The 15,186-nt window shown below is 53.8% G+C and overlaps 1 protein-coding gene across 1 annotated transcript; it reads right to left on the reverse strand.

Moving 5' to 3' along the window:
* Positions 1 to 842: 842 nt before the first annotated feature.
* Positions 843 to 2,416, reverse strand: LOC115640214 (olfactory receptor 10C1-like). The gene is made up of 2 exons (XM_030543027.1): positions 2,407 to 2,416; positions 843 to 1,687 (listed from the first exon to the last, which is right to left on the reverse strand). The coding sequence occupies exons 1-2, from the start codon at positions 2,414 to 2,416 to the stop codon at positions 843 to 845; spliced, it is 855 nt and encodes a 284-aa protein (XP_030398887.1).
* Between the last annotated feature and the right edge of the window lie 12,770 nt (positions 2,417 to 15,186).

A 15,186-nucleotide genomic window follows, 5' to 3' on the forward strand; every position in this document is an offset into this window, starting at 1 on the left:
TACAATATATACAAAATAGTTGCAGAAACAATGATGATGCTGATGATCTCTGTTATGAAGGTCTAAATCTGGTGTAGCTCCATGGGGACAGATTCTGCTTTCAGTTAAACTAGTTTAAATCAGAGAAACTCTATTAGTTTTAAAGGAGTATCTCTGGAATGACACCTATACCTCTGAGTACAGAATCTAGCCTTTACTATTTTACACTACTATAGCACTAATTATATCAAGAATGCAAAGACATTAACCAGTTACTTCCTGGGATCTTTAATAAAGTCTGTAGAAATGGCCACTAGCAGAAATTTATATTTTCCCAATTAATATAATAAAATCCAGTAGAACTTTATATTCATTTTCCCTATTAATTTTACCAAATCCATGTAAGGTGGTGAAAATCAAGATCAAATTCTCCTCTCATTCACACCAGTTTAAACAAGGAACACTTTTGTTGAAGCCATCAAGCCTGTTCCAAATCAGGAATAACTCCTTTGTGAACCAAAGAAACCTAATCTAATAACCAGTCTGCTTTATTAGACAGTTTATCCTCCTTTCTTGTAAATTAGAAGAGTTAAAAAATAAAAAAGCAAGCAGAAAATTAGTTCACTGGATTTTGTTTAAATTAAAGTTTTTTAATTTTTTTCTAAGTATTACAATTTCAAAGTGTTTGATGAAACTACTATCATGGGGGGGAGGGGGAATGACCACCTCTGTGGTTGGTCCAAATCCCAAATATTTTTATGATTTTTTTTAAATTTATTTTCATTGAAATTTATAATTTACAACTATAAATATGGCATCAAAATGTCAGAATATAGAAAAATTTGACTAGCTCTACTTTATATTCATTCATAAAGCAGTTTTCTCCACAGTTTCCTTATGGCTCCTTTCACCTCCTCATTCCTCAAGCTATAGATCATGGGGTTCAAAAATGGAGTCACAATGGTATAGAACAGGGAGAACAGTTTGTCAACAGGTGGAGAGTCGGTGGACTTGGGTCGTAAGTACATGAAGCTTGCTGAGCCGTAGGAGAGAGTCACCACCACTAGGTGTGAGGAGCAGGTAGAGAAGGCTTTAAGACGACCCTCAGCTGACAGCATCTTGAAGATGGTGGACAGGATGCAGACATAAGATAAAATGACTAGTAGGAATGCGACCATGATGGCAAACACAGCCACCACAATGACCTGAACCTCATTCAGGAAAGTGTCTCCACAGAGCAGCTCTAGGAGTGGCTGGATGTTGCAGAAGAAATGGTTGATAAGTAAGCCACAGAATGGAGAGCTGAATGTAATGATGGTGTGCACCAGACCCACTACAGTCCCACACACATAAGATCCCACCACCAGTTTCCCACAAACACTGCTACTCATAATGACCATATAGCACAAGGGGTTGCATATAGCCACATACCGGTCAAATGCCATTGCGTCCAGGAGGAAACACTCTGCAACCCCGAAGAAAAGAAAGAAGAACATCTGCACGGCACATCCCACAAAGGAAACGCCCATCTTTTCCACCAGCATGTTCTCCAGCATCTTTGGGATGATGACTGACATGTAGCAGACCTCCAAGAAGGACAAGTGAGTAAGGAAGAAATACATGGGGGTCTGAAGGATGCGATTGGCATTTATTATCATGATAATCAGGGTGTTCACCGTCAAGGTGAGGATATAGAGAGACAACACCACTGTGAAGAACAAAAGATGGAGGTCATGAAACTCAGAAAACCCCAGGAGTATGAATCCACTCACAGCAGTGTGGTTCTCTAGTGACATTATGTATCTATCTATCTGCTTACACAGCCCCCATGGTTACTGTATCCTGGAATTATCAAGTGTTCTATTTCTATCATGCCTGCTTATGAATAATATCCATTTATATGTAATAAACTGGCTTAATTCATATGATCATGTCTTCTTTCAGTAAATGTCCCCAGATAATAGTGCAGCCTGCTACAGGGCTAACGGACTTACTTCTTTACCATAAGTTGTAGGGTTTGGGATTTTGGTCCTAAATGAGAATATTTTATGTCTCCTATTAACAATGGTGTCTCTATCTAAGTGCCATGATTCATTACACACAATGTGTGGGTGTCTGAGGAATACGCTGCTGTGATTTTCAGTTCACCGGATGAAATTGTGTAGGATCGGTAAAGAAGGAAGAAATGACCAGCAGGAACAAAAGGAGAAGCAGGTAAGTAAATAAGTAGCAGCAAAGGGAGATGAGTGTTTCATGGCAAGTCTTAATTTTGTTTAGTGCACCTAGTCAAGATGTTAATAGTTGCATTAAAAATACTATGAATGATGGACAGACAGAATATAAAGAGTATAGAGGATTTCTAGATCTCTCTTTCTATATATAGCTAATCTGAACAGATCAACAAATGTTCTAAAGAACACTTCACACTGTCAGCCATGTTGTCAAATGTTGCTGACTTTTCATCCTCTTCCCCTTCAGTGCTCCTCAATGTTGCAGCATTAATATCTTTCTTCAGCCTCTCAAATAAGTGTTTGAGTCTGTGGCATAAAATAAATACATTTTTGTTTTTCATTAAACAGCAGACACTTACAAATCTTACTTTTGGTATTCAGAAACTCAGCAATGGTTTAGGGAGGGGAAAAAGGATAATGGTCTAGATCCTCAGGTGATGTGAATCAGCATTGCTTCATTGGAGTCAATGGGTCAGATCAACAGCTGGTGTAAATCAGACATAGCACCACTAACATCAGTGGGCCAGATCTCCAGCTGCTGTAAATGAATGTAGCTCTATTGATATCAGTGGGCCAGATTCCCAGCTGATGTAAATCTGCACAGCTTCAGTGAAATCAGTGGGGTACCCTATACCTGGGATTTTCAAGAAAGCCTAAGGGACTTAGGATCCCATATCCCCTTTTACTACAATGGGGTTATGTACCTATCTCAGTTAACTTTTTAGAATCCTACTCTATAAATACAAAGGTGAACTGTTCTTATCCTTAGTCACATGCAGCAGCCACTTTACTTTCAATGTGAGTCAGGGTGGCACAATCAAGACCCACATCACCAATGTGAAGTAGAGATGGTGAGCTTTATTCTCTCCATTATACAGACAGGCTAAGGTGCTCAGATGAATTAGCAAATTGAATTGGTTTCTCTAAGAATACATAAATTAGCAATAAAGAAAAGAACTGGAATCCTGACTCCCATTAGCCTTCTCTCACCACTACTTTTACATTTATTTCTCCTTTTTTCAATCTTTCATCAAAACAATGAGGATGAGGTTTCAACATAGACTAGAGGATTTGGATGCACAGATTCTAATAATTGTGTATCTAAATCCCCTAGGCAGTGTTGAAAAAAATCACAGGATATAACCTCAACTGATCTAATTAGATAACCTCTGGGTCACATTCTGTTTTAAGAGATAGTGGTGGAAATAAGGAGTAACTCCACTTAAATTAATAGAATCACACAGGTGCAAATCTGGATTAACTAGGAGGTGAATCAATTATTATCAGTTCATCTGCCATTTTATTACCCAGTCACCCAGTTTTGTGAGATCTTCTTGTAAGTCTTCACAGTCTGCTTTGGACTTAACTCTCTTGAGTAGTTTTATATCATCTGCAAATTTTGCCACCTCACTGTTACCACCTTTTCCAGATAATTTATGAGTATGTTGACCAACACTGGTCCCCGTACAGACCCCTGGAGGGGCACCACTATTTACCTCTCTCCTTTGTTTCCTGTCTTTTAACCAGTTACTGGTCCATGAGGACCATTCCTCTTATCCCATGACAGCTTACTTTTCTTAAGAGCCTTTGGGGAGGGACCTCATCAAAGGCTTTCTAAAAATCTATGTACACTGTATCACTGTTATCCACATGCTTGTTGACCCCCTCAAAGAATTCTAATAAATTGGTGATGTGTGATTTCTCTTTACAAAAGCTGTGTTGACTTTACCCCGACAAATCGTGTTTATCTATGTGTCTGATAATTCTGTTCTTTAATAAAGTTTTTACCAATTTGCTCTGTACTGAAGTCAGGCTTACTGGCCTGTAATTGCTTGGATCGCCTCTGGAGCCTTTTTAAAAAATTGGTGTCACATTAGCTATCCTCAGGTCATCTGGTACAGAAGCTGATTTAAATGATAGGTTACATACCACAGTTAGTACTTCTGCAATTTCACATTTGAGTTCCTTCAGAACTCTTGGGTGAATGCCACCTGGTCCCGGTGACTTATTATTGTTTAATTTATCAGTTTGTTCCAAAACCTCAATCTGGGACAGTTCCTCAGATTTGTCACCTAAAAAGAATGGCTCAGGTTTCAGAATATCCTTCACATCCTCAGCCATTAAGACTGATGCAAAGAATTAGTTTCGTTTCTCCACAGTGGCCTTATAGTCCTTGAGTGATCCTTTCACATCTCGATTGTCCAGTGGCCCCACTGGTTATCCTGCTTCTGATGTACTATTTTTTGCTGTTACTTTTTTAATCTTTGGCTAGTTGTTCTTCAAATTCTTTTTTCGTCTTCCAAATTATATTTTTACACTTCACTTGCCAGAGTTTATGCTCCTTTCTCTTTTCCTCAGTAGGATTTAACTTCCATTTTTTAAAGGATGCCTTTTAGTCTCTACTTCTTTTACTTTGTTGTTTAGCCACGGTGGCACTTTTTTGGTCCTCTTACTATGTTTATTAATTTGGGGTATACATTTAATTTAAGCCTCCATGATGGTGTCTTTAAAAAGTTTCCATGCAGTTTGCAGGGATTTCACCTTTTAATTTCTGTTTAACTAACTTCCTCATTTTTGTGTAGTTTCTCTTTCTGAAGTTAAATGCTACCATGGTGGGCTGCTGTGGTGTTCCCCCCATCTCCTCACAGGGATGTTAAATTTTAATATGTTATGGTCACTATTACAAAGCAGTTCAGCTATATTTACCTCCTGGAGCAGATCCTGTGCTTCAGTAAGGACTAAATCAAGAATTGCCTCTCCTCTTGTGGGTTCCAGGCTGAACTGCTCCAGGAAGCAGTCATTTAAGGTGTCAAGAAACTTTATCTCTGCACCGTGTTCTGAGGTGACATGTATCCAGTCAATATGGGGATAGTTGAAATCCCCCATTATTATTAAGGGTTTTTTTTTTTATTATTTTTATAGCCTCTCTAATCTCCCTAAGCATTCCACAGTCACTATCACCATCCTGGTCAGGTGGTTGGTGGTATATCCCTACTGCCATATTCTTATTATTTAAGCATGGAATTTCTATTCACAGAGATTCAATGATATAGTTTGGTTCATTTAAGATTTTTATGTCATTTGACTCTATGCTTTCTTTCACATTTAGTGCCACTCCCTGACCAGCATGACCTGTTCTCTCCTTCCAACATATTTTGTACCCTGGTATTACTGTGTCCCACTGATTACCCTCATTCCACCAAGTTTCTGTGATGCCCGTTATATCAATATCCTCATTTAATAAGAGGCACTTAAGTTCACCCATCTTTTTATTTAGACTTATAGCATTTGTATATAAGCACTTTAAAAAATTGTCACTTTTTAGCTGTCTGTCATTATGTGATGTAATTGCCAGTTTTTCATCAGATTCTACTGGTATTTTATCATCGTCCATTTTCTCCTCTTTACTAGGATGTAGAGAATCTAGATTAATAGATTCTCCCCTAAGGGATGTCTCAGTCCAAACCACATGCTCCTCTACACCTGTTGCCTTTCCCCCAGCCCCTAGTTTAAAAACTATTCTATGACCTCTTTTGATTTTACATGCCAGCAATCTGGTTCCATTTCACTTTAGGTGGAACCCATCCTTCCTGTATAAGCTCCCCCTTTCTCATAAGGTTCCCCAGTTCCTAACTAATCTAGGACACACCACCGTGACCCTCCCACATGATACATCCTTTTAGTCTGACAGCGAACCATTGATTTCAATGGGGCCATTTTGTAGATAATTGTATTACATTATATAGGTCAGGATACTACTGTGACATACCAGGGTACAATCCAACTAATGAGTAGCTGTCAGCCCTGCCCTCTAACCTAAGGTGTCCTTTACAATGCTTTGCTGCTGTAGCCTCCAGCCTGGACTGCTCACAAACAGCCTCCAGCATGCAAGTCACTCCCAGCTATGTTTGTGGCTGGCTGGCTGGCTGCAGCACACACACATTTTGGCTCTCACCAGCCTTGGTTAAATTTCAAGATGACCCCAACACACTCCAGTCTTAGATTTCCCCCCAGAAATGTATGTCCTGTAGTGCCCAGCCCTCTCCTGGACAATGCACATTTATATAAAGTCTGCTATTTCTTTAATAGAAATAATATACACACAATACAATGTGCCAAATGGAGTTTCCCAGATACTTCCATTTAAACATACAGGATTAGGTAAAACAAAAAAAAGACCAAGTTTATTAGCTACAGACAGAAAGATTTTGAGTGCAAGCAATGAGGCTTAAAAGTCAGAAATGGTTACAAAAATAAAATTAAAATGTTGCTGGTGCCTAACTTCGCAAATTATATCAAAGTCAAGCAAAGTTTCTCACCATATGCTTTCATCAGTCTTATTTACCAAATTCTCTAGGTCAGGACCACTTCTACCAGAATTCAATGAAGGCTTCCTTTGTTGCTTCAGGTGAAGAGCATGTGATGAGCAGGGAGAGGGAGAGAGCGAGGTTCCTAGGGGTGTTTGTCCCTCCTTTTTATAGTTAGTCCCCCTCTTAAAAAACATGTCCTGCTGAGATTCAGGAGACAAAGAGTCTATGTAGAAGGATGTTCCCTGCTGTTTTTTCCACCTGTTTGCACTTCCTTCGTCTCCCCTTCCTGCTTGATGACTCTGTTTAATGCTTAAATTCAAAGTAAGCAGAGCACACCTTCCTTTGTTTAGGCCTGACCTGTTCATCAACTTCTTTTTCGGAAGGGCTGTGGTTTGGAATATGTTAACATCATGCAGGTAAATCTATAATTTTACATATAATATTGCCACATATGTTTTATCAGGATGATAATGACCAGCAAATTATGAGTTTTGAAATGATCTCTTACAGGGCATACTTTGTACAGAGATTATTACAGTAGTGTGTAGGGTATGGACACAGGGGTCCATACTGTCACAACAACATTATGTAGTGTAGTGAGCATTAATTGATTAATGTCTATGATGTGATAGACATTAATAAATGGATACTACAGTGCTAGCTAACATGGAGAAGCTGGAATGAGTTCATGTTTTGCATACAATTAAATCTTCATAAAAAAAATCAACCTGGGAGATTGTAGACGTACAGACTCACTCCTGCAGCACCTCCTGCTAGTGACTTCTGAGAATTAGCTCATTCCAGCTCCTGAGCGCCCTCTGCAGGCCAGTGAGCCGCCATGTCCCTTCCTGGACCTAGTGCCCCTTTAACTGGAGTGCTGCCTCCTGGCAGTAGTCCCTTTCTCTTGGGGTCTCCCCTCCCAGGGGAAACCCCACTCACTATCCCCACCTTGTCTCAGTATCAGGCTACTGCCAGTCATCATCTAATACCATGCCCTCAGGCAGACTGCAGTATCAGCCTGCTCATCACAGGCAAGGTTCGGTTTGGACCTACTGCCTTTGCCTACCCCTGGGCTGCCCTCTGCCAGCCCCGGTACCTATTAACCCAATGCTAGGCCACAGCCTGTGGCTTTCCAGGCTAGAGCTCCCCAGACTTTCCCCATCTCTGCTCCAGTCAGTCTCTAGCTCCCTATAACCAGGCCATTCTCCCTCCACAAACAGAGAGAGACTGTCTGGGTGCCTGGCTTCTCTGCCTTTATAGGGCCAGCTGAGTGTGTTCGGGGGCATGGCCCCAGCTGCAGCTACTTCCCCCAATCAGCTCAGCCTAAAAGCTGCTTTCCCCAGCCACAACCCCTCCCAGGGCTGTTTTCACCCCTTTGGAGCAGGAGCAGGAGCAGGAGCAGGGTAAGCACCCCTGATCCCAGGAGCGCTCTGTGTCTGCTTGGGCTGCTTTGCTGGCTGGAGCGTTCCCCCCACCCTTTCCTGGCTGCCCTGCTGGCTGAAGCTCCTTCTCCCTTCCTGGGCTGCTGCTGCTGTTGCTGCTAGCTGGAGTGCTCCCCTCCTGGACTGCTGCTACTGCTGCTGAGCGAGGGGTGGGGGGGCCCTGTGGGCCAGCCCCCACTCCTCCACCTCCGGAGGGAGAAGCCAGGACCCCACCACCGCCACCACCACCGCTGCTACCACCTGCGTGGGGTCCTTCCTGCCTGGCCACCTGGGTTGTTGGAGGAGGAGCCGCTGCTGCTGGAGCTGTGTTTGCCTGGGGAGCTGCTGGAGCCTGGAGGCGCCTGAGGCCTGAGAGGACCACCGGCTGCTGGGGGAGCGCACGGGTAGACCCTGAAGACCACTGTGGAGGGGGCCCTCAGAAACTGAGTGACTTTTTGACTGTGCTCTAGTGGTGGGGGTGTAGACTGTGTTTGTGGGGGCACAGGGGGTGTGGCGTGGAGCCTGCCCCCTGGTCCATCTGTGTCCCTCCAACCCCCGCCACCACCGTTGCCCCCTCCACCACCCCCACAGACTGCTTACCATCTGCCTCGGTCCCCACCTCTGGGACTCAGCTGCTTGCCTGGCCAGCCACGCCCTTTTTCCACCATTTGGGCCTCCAGCAGCAGCCGGCCAAACCTTTAGCCCTTGCACAAGTGCTCGTGGGTGCATGCACTCCCCCAGCCCCCTCCCCACACTGACCCCTCCCCCTCCGTGACAGGCCCCCCAGCCTTTTCCCCTTGTTGCCTGCCCCATTGCCCCCTGTAGCCTTTTGCCCATCCACTCCCAGCTTCAGTTTGTTTGCCTGCCCCGCCCGTCCCCCTTTGTAGCCTTGTTTGTCCTGCCTCAGCCCCGCAACCGGCCCCTTGGTCCCTCAGCCCCACTCCCAACCTTGTTGAGCCCCTTCCCTACTGCCCCTTCGCCCTGTTCGGCCCCCCCCCTCGTGCGCCTGTACCCTTCTCGTGCGCTTGTGCCCCCCATTTGAGTTTTCCCCTCTGGCACTGCACCCCCCAATTGCTTTTGTATCCCTTCCCTCCCCTAGTGCGGCTAGAGGAGCCGGTTTTCCCTCCCGTGTCCGGTGACTGATCCCCACCCCCGAGTCCTTGCTTGGCCCCTTGTCTGCCCCCCCCCATTTTGGCACCCTCCTCCCCTGCCTGCAGCCTAGCGGGGAGGAGTGGTTGCCCTGCTTCCCCTCCCCTCCCTTTCTCCAGTGTTTCCCCTCCCTCCCCACTTGCCATGGCGGGGAACGCAGCGGATGGGACCCCTGGGACGACCCCTGTCCCCCCCGCCCACCCTGCTCCCTCAACGACCCCCCCACTCTCTACCGCTGCCACTGCTGCCGGACCGCCTGCCACCACTCTCGCTGCGGCGCCGGCAGCAGCGGGTGCAGGGGTGACCTCTGCTGCCGCCACGTCCCTCGCCCCCTCTGCTTCCGGAGGACCCCCTCCGGCTGGCAGGAAGGGCCAGGGCAAGAAGAAGGGAAAGGACCCCGCTAGGAAACCTAAGCCCTCCATGGCGGAGCCTGTCGCCTCTGCCGCGGCCCCACCACCGGCCGCGGCGCCCCTCCCCGCTGTTCCCTCCACCAGCTCTGCGGGTGCCCCTCCCCCAGCCCCCAGGGCATACGCCCAGGTGGCGGCGGCCCCCCCGCCTGCCGCTTCGTCATCTCCCCAGGCTGCCGCCTCCGCTACCATCTATAGCGGCCGGGGCCCCTTCCCCACCTTGACCAGGAAGCACGGCGTCCGTTGCCTCCTGGTGCCCGCCTCGCCCCACGTGGAGACCTACGTGCGGGCGTTGGCGAGGGTGGTGGGGCCCACGGCCATCGTGGCGGCCTCCAAGATGTATGGCAAGGTCGTCTTCTTCCTTGCCTCGGAGGCCGCCGCCCAGGAGGCGGTGGAGAAGGGCCTGGCGGTGGGGGGTGTGTTCGTCCCCCTGGAGCCGCTGGAGGACCTGGGGGTCCGTCTCACCCTGACCTCTGTCCCCCCCTTCCTCCCCAATGCCGCCCTGTTGCCTGTCCTCTCAACTCTAGGGAAGCCCATTTCAGTGGTGAGCCCTCTCCCCTTGGGCTGCAAGGACCCCGCCCTCCGTCACGTCCTCTCGTTCCGCCGGCAGGTGCAGCTTCAACTGCCGCCGGCGGCACGTGGCGGAGAGGCGCTCGAGGGGTCCTTCCTGGTCCCCTATCAGGGGGCCCATTACCGGGTGCACTATTCCACGGGGGAGGCCCGGTGCTACCTCTGCCGGGCGACGGGGCACGTCCGGAGGGACTGCCCCTTGGCTCGGCTCGGAGGAGCGCCCGGGACCCCCGAGTCCCGGCAGGGTGCCGGCCCCGTCATCGCCGGCGCCCCTGACCGCCCGGTGCCCAGGGCCGCCCCTCCTCCTCCTCCATCCATCACTGCTCCCGCTCGGGCTGCAGGGGTACCTCCCTCGGCATGCCCAGACGAGCGGGTGGGCCCTGCCTCCGCTGCCTGCACTCTGGCGGGGCCTGTGGAGGAGGGTGTGGCAGGGGTATTGCCGGGCGTGGGAGAGGGCCCTAACCAAGGGGTATCTTCCCTTCCTCCCGCTGTCTCACCAGTGCCCCTCCAGGTCCACGACCCACCAACCCTGCCCTCTGACCCGACCTCTGACACCCAGCCCGTGAGCGACGCCATGGAGGGCTGGACCCTGGTCCAGGGTAGGCGGGGCAAGCGGAAGGCTCGAGCTCCGCTCTTACCACCTGATGCGGGAGCCCCCTGTAAGGCCAGAAAGGGGGCCACAGATGCCGAGCCTTCCGCCGTGCCCTCGGGGTCGGCCCGTCCGCCAGTTCCGGCCAGGGAAGTCGTGGCGGCACCAGAGGGTTCCACCGTCCCTCCTCTGCAACCCCCCTCTGTGGCGGCCTCGGATTTGGTCCCCCCTGCTCCACTGCCGCCTGCGCCCCCTGCACCAGTCGGGGCGCTTATTGCCTCCGGCTCCAGCGGGGAGGACCCCGGGGTGGTGGGAGGTGAGCACCCCTCCATATTTGAGGATATCGAGGCCCTGGGTCTGACCCCGGTTACCCAGGGGGAGGATGACCCTCCGCCAGCGGGCCTCGACCTAGCCGTCCTCACCCCAGCTCCCCTCTCCCCGTGTTCCCTCCTCCTGGCCGCTGCATCCGCTCCCGCCTCCGGGGGACCCCTGGACTCCCCGCCCTGCCTGGCCGTGGTTGGCGCCCCGCTGATGGCCGCCGAGCCCGTTGAGGCAACGGCCGGTGCCCCACGGCCGGGAGACGGGCTCACGGGGATATCCCTCGGTGGTGCGGAGCACCCACATCCCTTCCCGGGCGGGGGCCCCACCGACGGTGTTCCGTCTCCCGATGCCGTGGCTAGCGCGCCTACCACCGAGCCTGAGCCCGGCATCGCTGGGGACCCCCTCCCTGCCCCTCTGATCTCCGCGCCTGGCCGTGAGGAGCACGCTCCTAACGGTTCAGCTCCTGCGGTCCCGGATCCCACCTCTGTCCCTATCCCTGACCTCGGCCCCGCCCTTGGCCTTGACCCCGTCCCTGTCCCCTCCACTGCCCCTGCTGTTATTGCCGCCCCTGGGGCTGTCCCCTTCCCTTTTCCGGAGGGTGACCCCCAGAGGGCGGGCTTTACGTTTTGCTGTCCCAACCCCCTCGGGGCTGCACTCTTCCCTCCGCCGCCCCCCGTCGAGCCGGGCTCTGTGGCGGACCTTGTGGCGCCGGCCCATCGGGCGCCACGTCGGGGGTCCGCCCCTTGCCTTCCCGTCCCCATGGGCCACGAGGTTGTCCCAGAAGCCCCACTAGTGGGTCACCAGGGGCCAGGGGCCCCACCCCCCCACGCGCTGCGAGAGGAGCTGCGGGAGTTCCTGGAAGACGTCAGGGGCTCCCGCAACAAGGTGGCGCTTGCTCTCCAGCGCTGGGGGGATTTCCATCAGATCCTCCGGGCCGCGAGGGCCCTCATGGGGGAGGGCAAGAGGACCGGGAAGCAGGGTGCCGCGACTTACCAGCGGGTCCGCGGCTTCCGTGACTCCTTGCTCACCTTCGGGGTGGGTCACGGTTTGCTGCGCGGCCCACTGGGGGCCGTGGGCGTCCCTGCCGGCGAGGATCCCCCCCAGCCCTCCTCATGGCGCCCATCATCTTTGCCTCATTGAACACCCGGAGCTGTAGGGTGGGTTTCCGCAGGAGCCAGGTGCTCTCCTTCCTTCGGGAGGGGGGGTACTCTGTGATTTTCCTGCAGGAGACCCACACGGATCCGGCCGCCGAAGCCAGCTGGCGGCTGGAGTGGGGGGACGGGGTCTACTTCAGCCACCTTTCCACCCGTAGTGCTGGAGTGGCTACCCTGTTCTCCCCCGACCTACGGCCGGAGGTGCTGGGGGTTGCCGAGGCTGTGCCGGGCCGCCTGCTGCACCTCCGGGTCCGCTTGGAGGGGCTCGTGGTGAACCTCGTGAACGTCTATGCCCCGACATCGGCCCCGGAGCGGTTGCCGTTCTATCAGCAGGCGTCCGCCTTCCTCGGCTCCCTGGATCCTCGTGAGTGCCTGGTCCTGGGTGGGGACTTCAACATCATCCTGGAGGAGCGGGACCGCTCGGGGACCGAGCAGAGCCAGGCCGCCGCGGACGTCCTCCGGGAGATCGTCAACCATCACTCCCTGGTGGACGTCTGGCGCGACCACCACCCGGACGATGTCACCACGTTCACCTATGTCCGGGTAGGAGCCCATCGGTCGTGCCACTCCCGGTTGGACCGCATCTACATGTCACGATTCCACCTTTCACGGGCCCTGTCCTCCAGCGTCCGGCCGGCCCCTTTTTCTGACCACCACCTCGTCACCGTGACGGCCTCTCTCAGTGCGGAGAGGCCGGGGCCGGCCTACTGGCACTTCAACAACAGCTTACTGGAGGATGCGGGCTTCGTGGCGTCCTTCCGGGAGTTCTGGCTGGCCTGGCGAGGGCAGCGGCGTGCCTTTCCCTCGGCACGGCGCTGGTGGGATGTGGGGAAGGTGCGCGCCCGGCTCTTCTGCCGCGACTACACCCGGGGCGTCAGCCGACGGAGGGATGCGGCGATAGAGCAGTTGGAACGGGAGGTCTTAGAGCTGGAGAGGCGTCTGGCCGCCAGCCCCGAGGATCCATCCCTGTGCGGAGCGTGCCAGGAGAAGCGGGAGGAGCTCCGGGTCCTCGAGGACCATCGGGCTCGGGGCGCCTTTGTTCGCTCCCGCATCCGCCTCCTTCGGGAGATGGATCGCGGCTCCCGCTTCTTCTACGCCCTGGAGAAACGGAGGGGGGCCCAGAAGCACGTCACCTGCCTCCTGGCGGAGGACGGCACCCCCCTCACGGATCCGGCGGAGCTGTGCCAGAGGGCCCGGACCTTCTACGCGCGCCTTTTCTCCCCGGATCCGACCGATCCCGCCGCTCGCAGAGTGCTTTGGGACGAGCTCCCTACGCTCAGCGCGGGCGCCCGGGACCGGCTAGAGCTGCCTCTCTCTCTGGCCGAGTTCTCGGACGCCCTCCGTCGCATGCCCACCAACAAGTCTCCGGGCATGGACGGGCTGACCGTGGAGTTCTACCGCGTGTTCTGGGACGTCCTCGGCCCAGACCTGGCCAGCGTCTGGGCCGAGTCCTTGCAGGGCGGGGTCCTCCCTCTCTCGTGCAGGCGAGCTGTGCTCGCCTTATTGCCGAAGAAGGGGGACCTCCGCGATTTACGGAATTGGCGTCCCGTCTCGCTCCTCAGCACGGACTACAAGATCATCGCCAAGGCCATCTCGCTGCGGCTGGGGTCCGTGCTGGCGGACGTGATCCACCCGGACCAGACCTGCACCGTCCCGGGCCGTAGCATCTTCGATAACCTCTATTTGGTCCGGGATCTCTTAGAGCTTGGGTGCAGGGATGGTCTGTCGTTCGCCCTCCTGTCCCTGGATCAGGAGAAGGCGTTCGACAGGGTGGACCACGGGTACCTCCTGGGCACTCTGCGAGCGTTGGGCTTCGGGTCCCAGTTTGTGGGTTTTCTCCAGGTGCTGTACGCTTCCGCAGAGTGTCTGGTCAGGCTCAACTGGACCCTGACCGAACCGGTCAGCTTCGGGCGGGGAGTGCGGCAGGGGTGCCCCCTCTCGGGCCAGCTGTACGCTCTGGCCATCGAGCCCTTCCTCTGTCTCCTCCGCAGGAGGTTGACGGGGTTGGTGCTTCAGGAGCCGGAGCTGCGGCTGGTCCTGTCGGCGTACGCCGACGATGTGCTCCTCGTGGTCCAGGACCCGGGCGACTTGGCGCGGGTGGAGGCCTGCCAGGCGGTGTACTCGGCGGCCTCCTCCGCCCGGGTCAACTGGGTCAAGAGCTCTGGCCTGGTGGTCGGGGACGGGTGGCAGGCAGGCTCCCTCCCACCCGCGCTCCAGGCCATCCGGTGGAGCGCGGGTCCGCTGCTCTATCTCGGCGTTTACCTTTCCGCCACGCACCCGTCTCCGCCGGAGAACTGGCTAGGTTTGCAGGTCAGGGTGACGGAGCGGCTCCGGAAATGGACAGAACTCCTCCGGTGCCTTTCCCTTCGAGGGAGGGCACTGGTGCTCAACCAACTGGTCCTGTCCATGCTCTGGTACCGGCTCAACACCCTGGTCCCGGCCCCGGGTCTCCTGGCCGAGCTCCGGAAGGTGGTTCTGGAGTTCTTTTGGCCAGGACTGCACTGGGTCCCTGCAGGGGTACTCCACCTGCCCCTGGAGGAGGGAGAGCAGGGCCTGAAGTGCCTGCGTACTCAGGTCCACGTCTTCCGCCTCCAGGCACTGCAGAGGCTCCTGTTTGGTGCGGGTAGTCCGGCGTGGAGAGCCCTGGCGCACGCCTTCCTGCGCCGCTTCCGAGGGCTCCGGTACGACCGGCAGCTCCTTTATCTCGAATCGAGGGGTCTTCCGCGAGACCTCTCCGGGCTGCCGGTCTTCTACCAGGACCTCCTCCGGACCTGGAAGCTGTTCTCTGCGACCAGGTCCGTGGCGGCCACCGTGGGGGCCGACCTCCTCGCGGAGCCCCTGCTACACAATCCCCAGCTTCGTGTGCAGGTGGCGGAGTCCCCCGCGGTGCGCCGGAGGCTGGTCCTGGCGGGAGCCACCAGGGTCGGAGACCTCCTGGACTACGACCGGGGAGGCTGGCTGGATCCCCTGACGCTCGCTCACCGCATGGGGCTCTCCAGACCTTGCACTCCCCGGCGCGTACTCCAGGAGGTGGAGGCCGCTTTGCCGCCCGCTG

This window comes from Gopherus evgoodei, unplaced genomic scaffold, assembly GCF_007399415.2.
Source record: "Gopherus evgoodei ecotype Sinaloan lineage unplaced genomic scaffold, rGopEvg1_v1.p scaffold_248_arrow_ctg1, whole genome shotgun sequence".
Taxonomy (NCBI): Eukaryota; Metazoa; Chordata; order Testudines; family Testudinidae; genus Gopherus; species Gopherus evgoodei.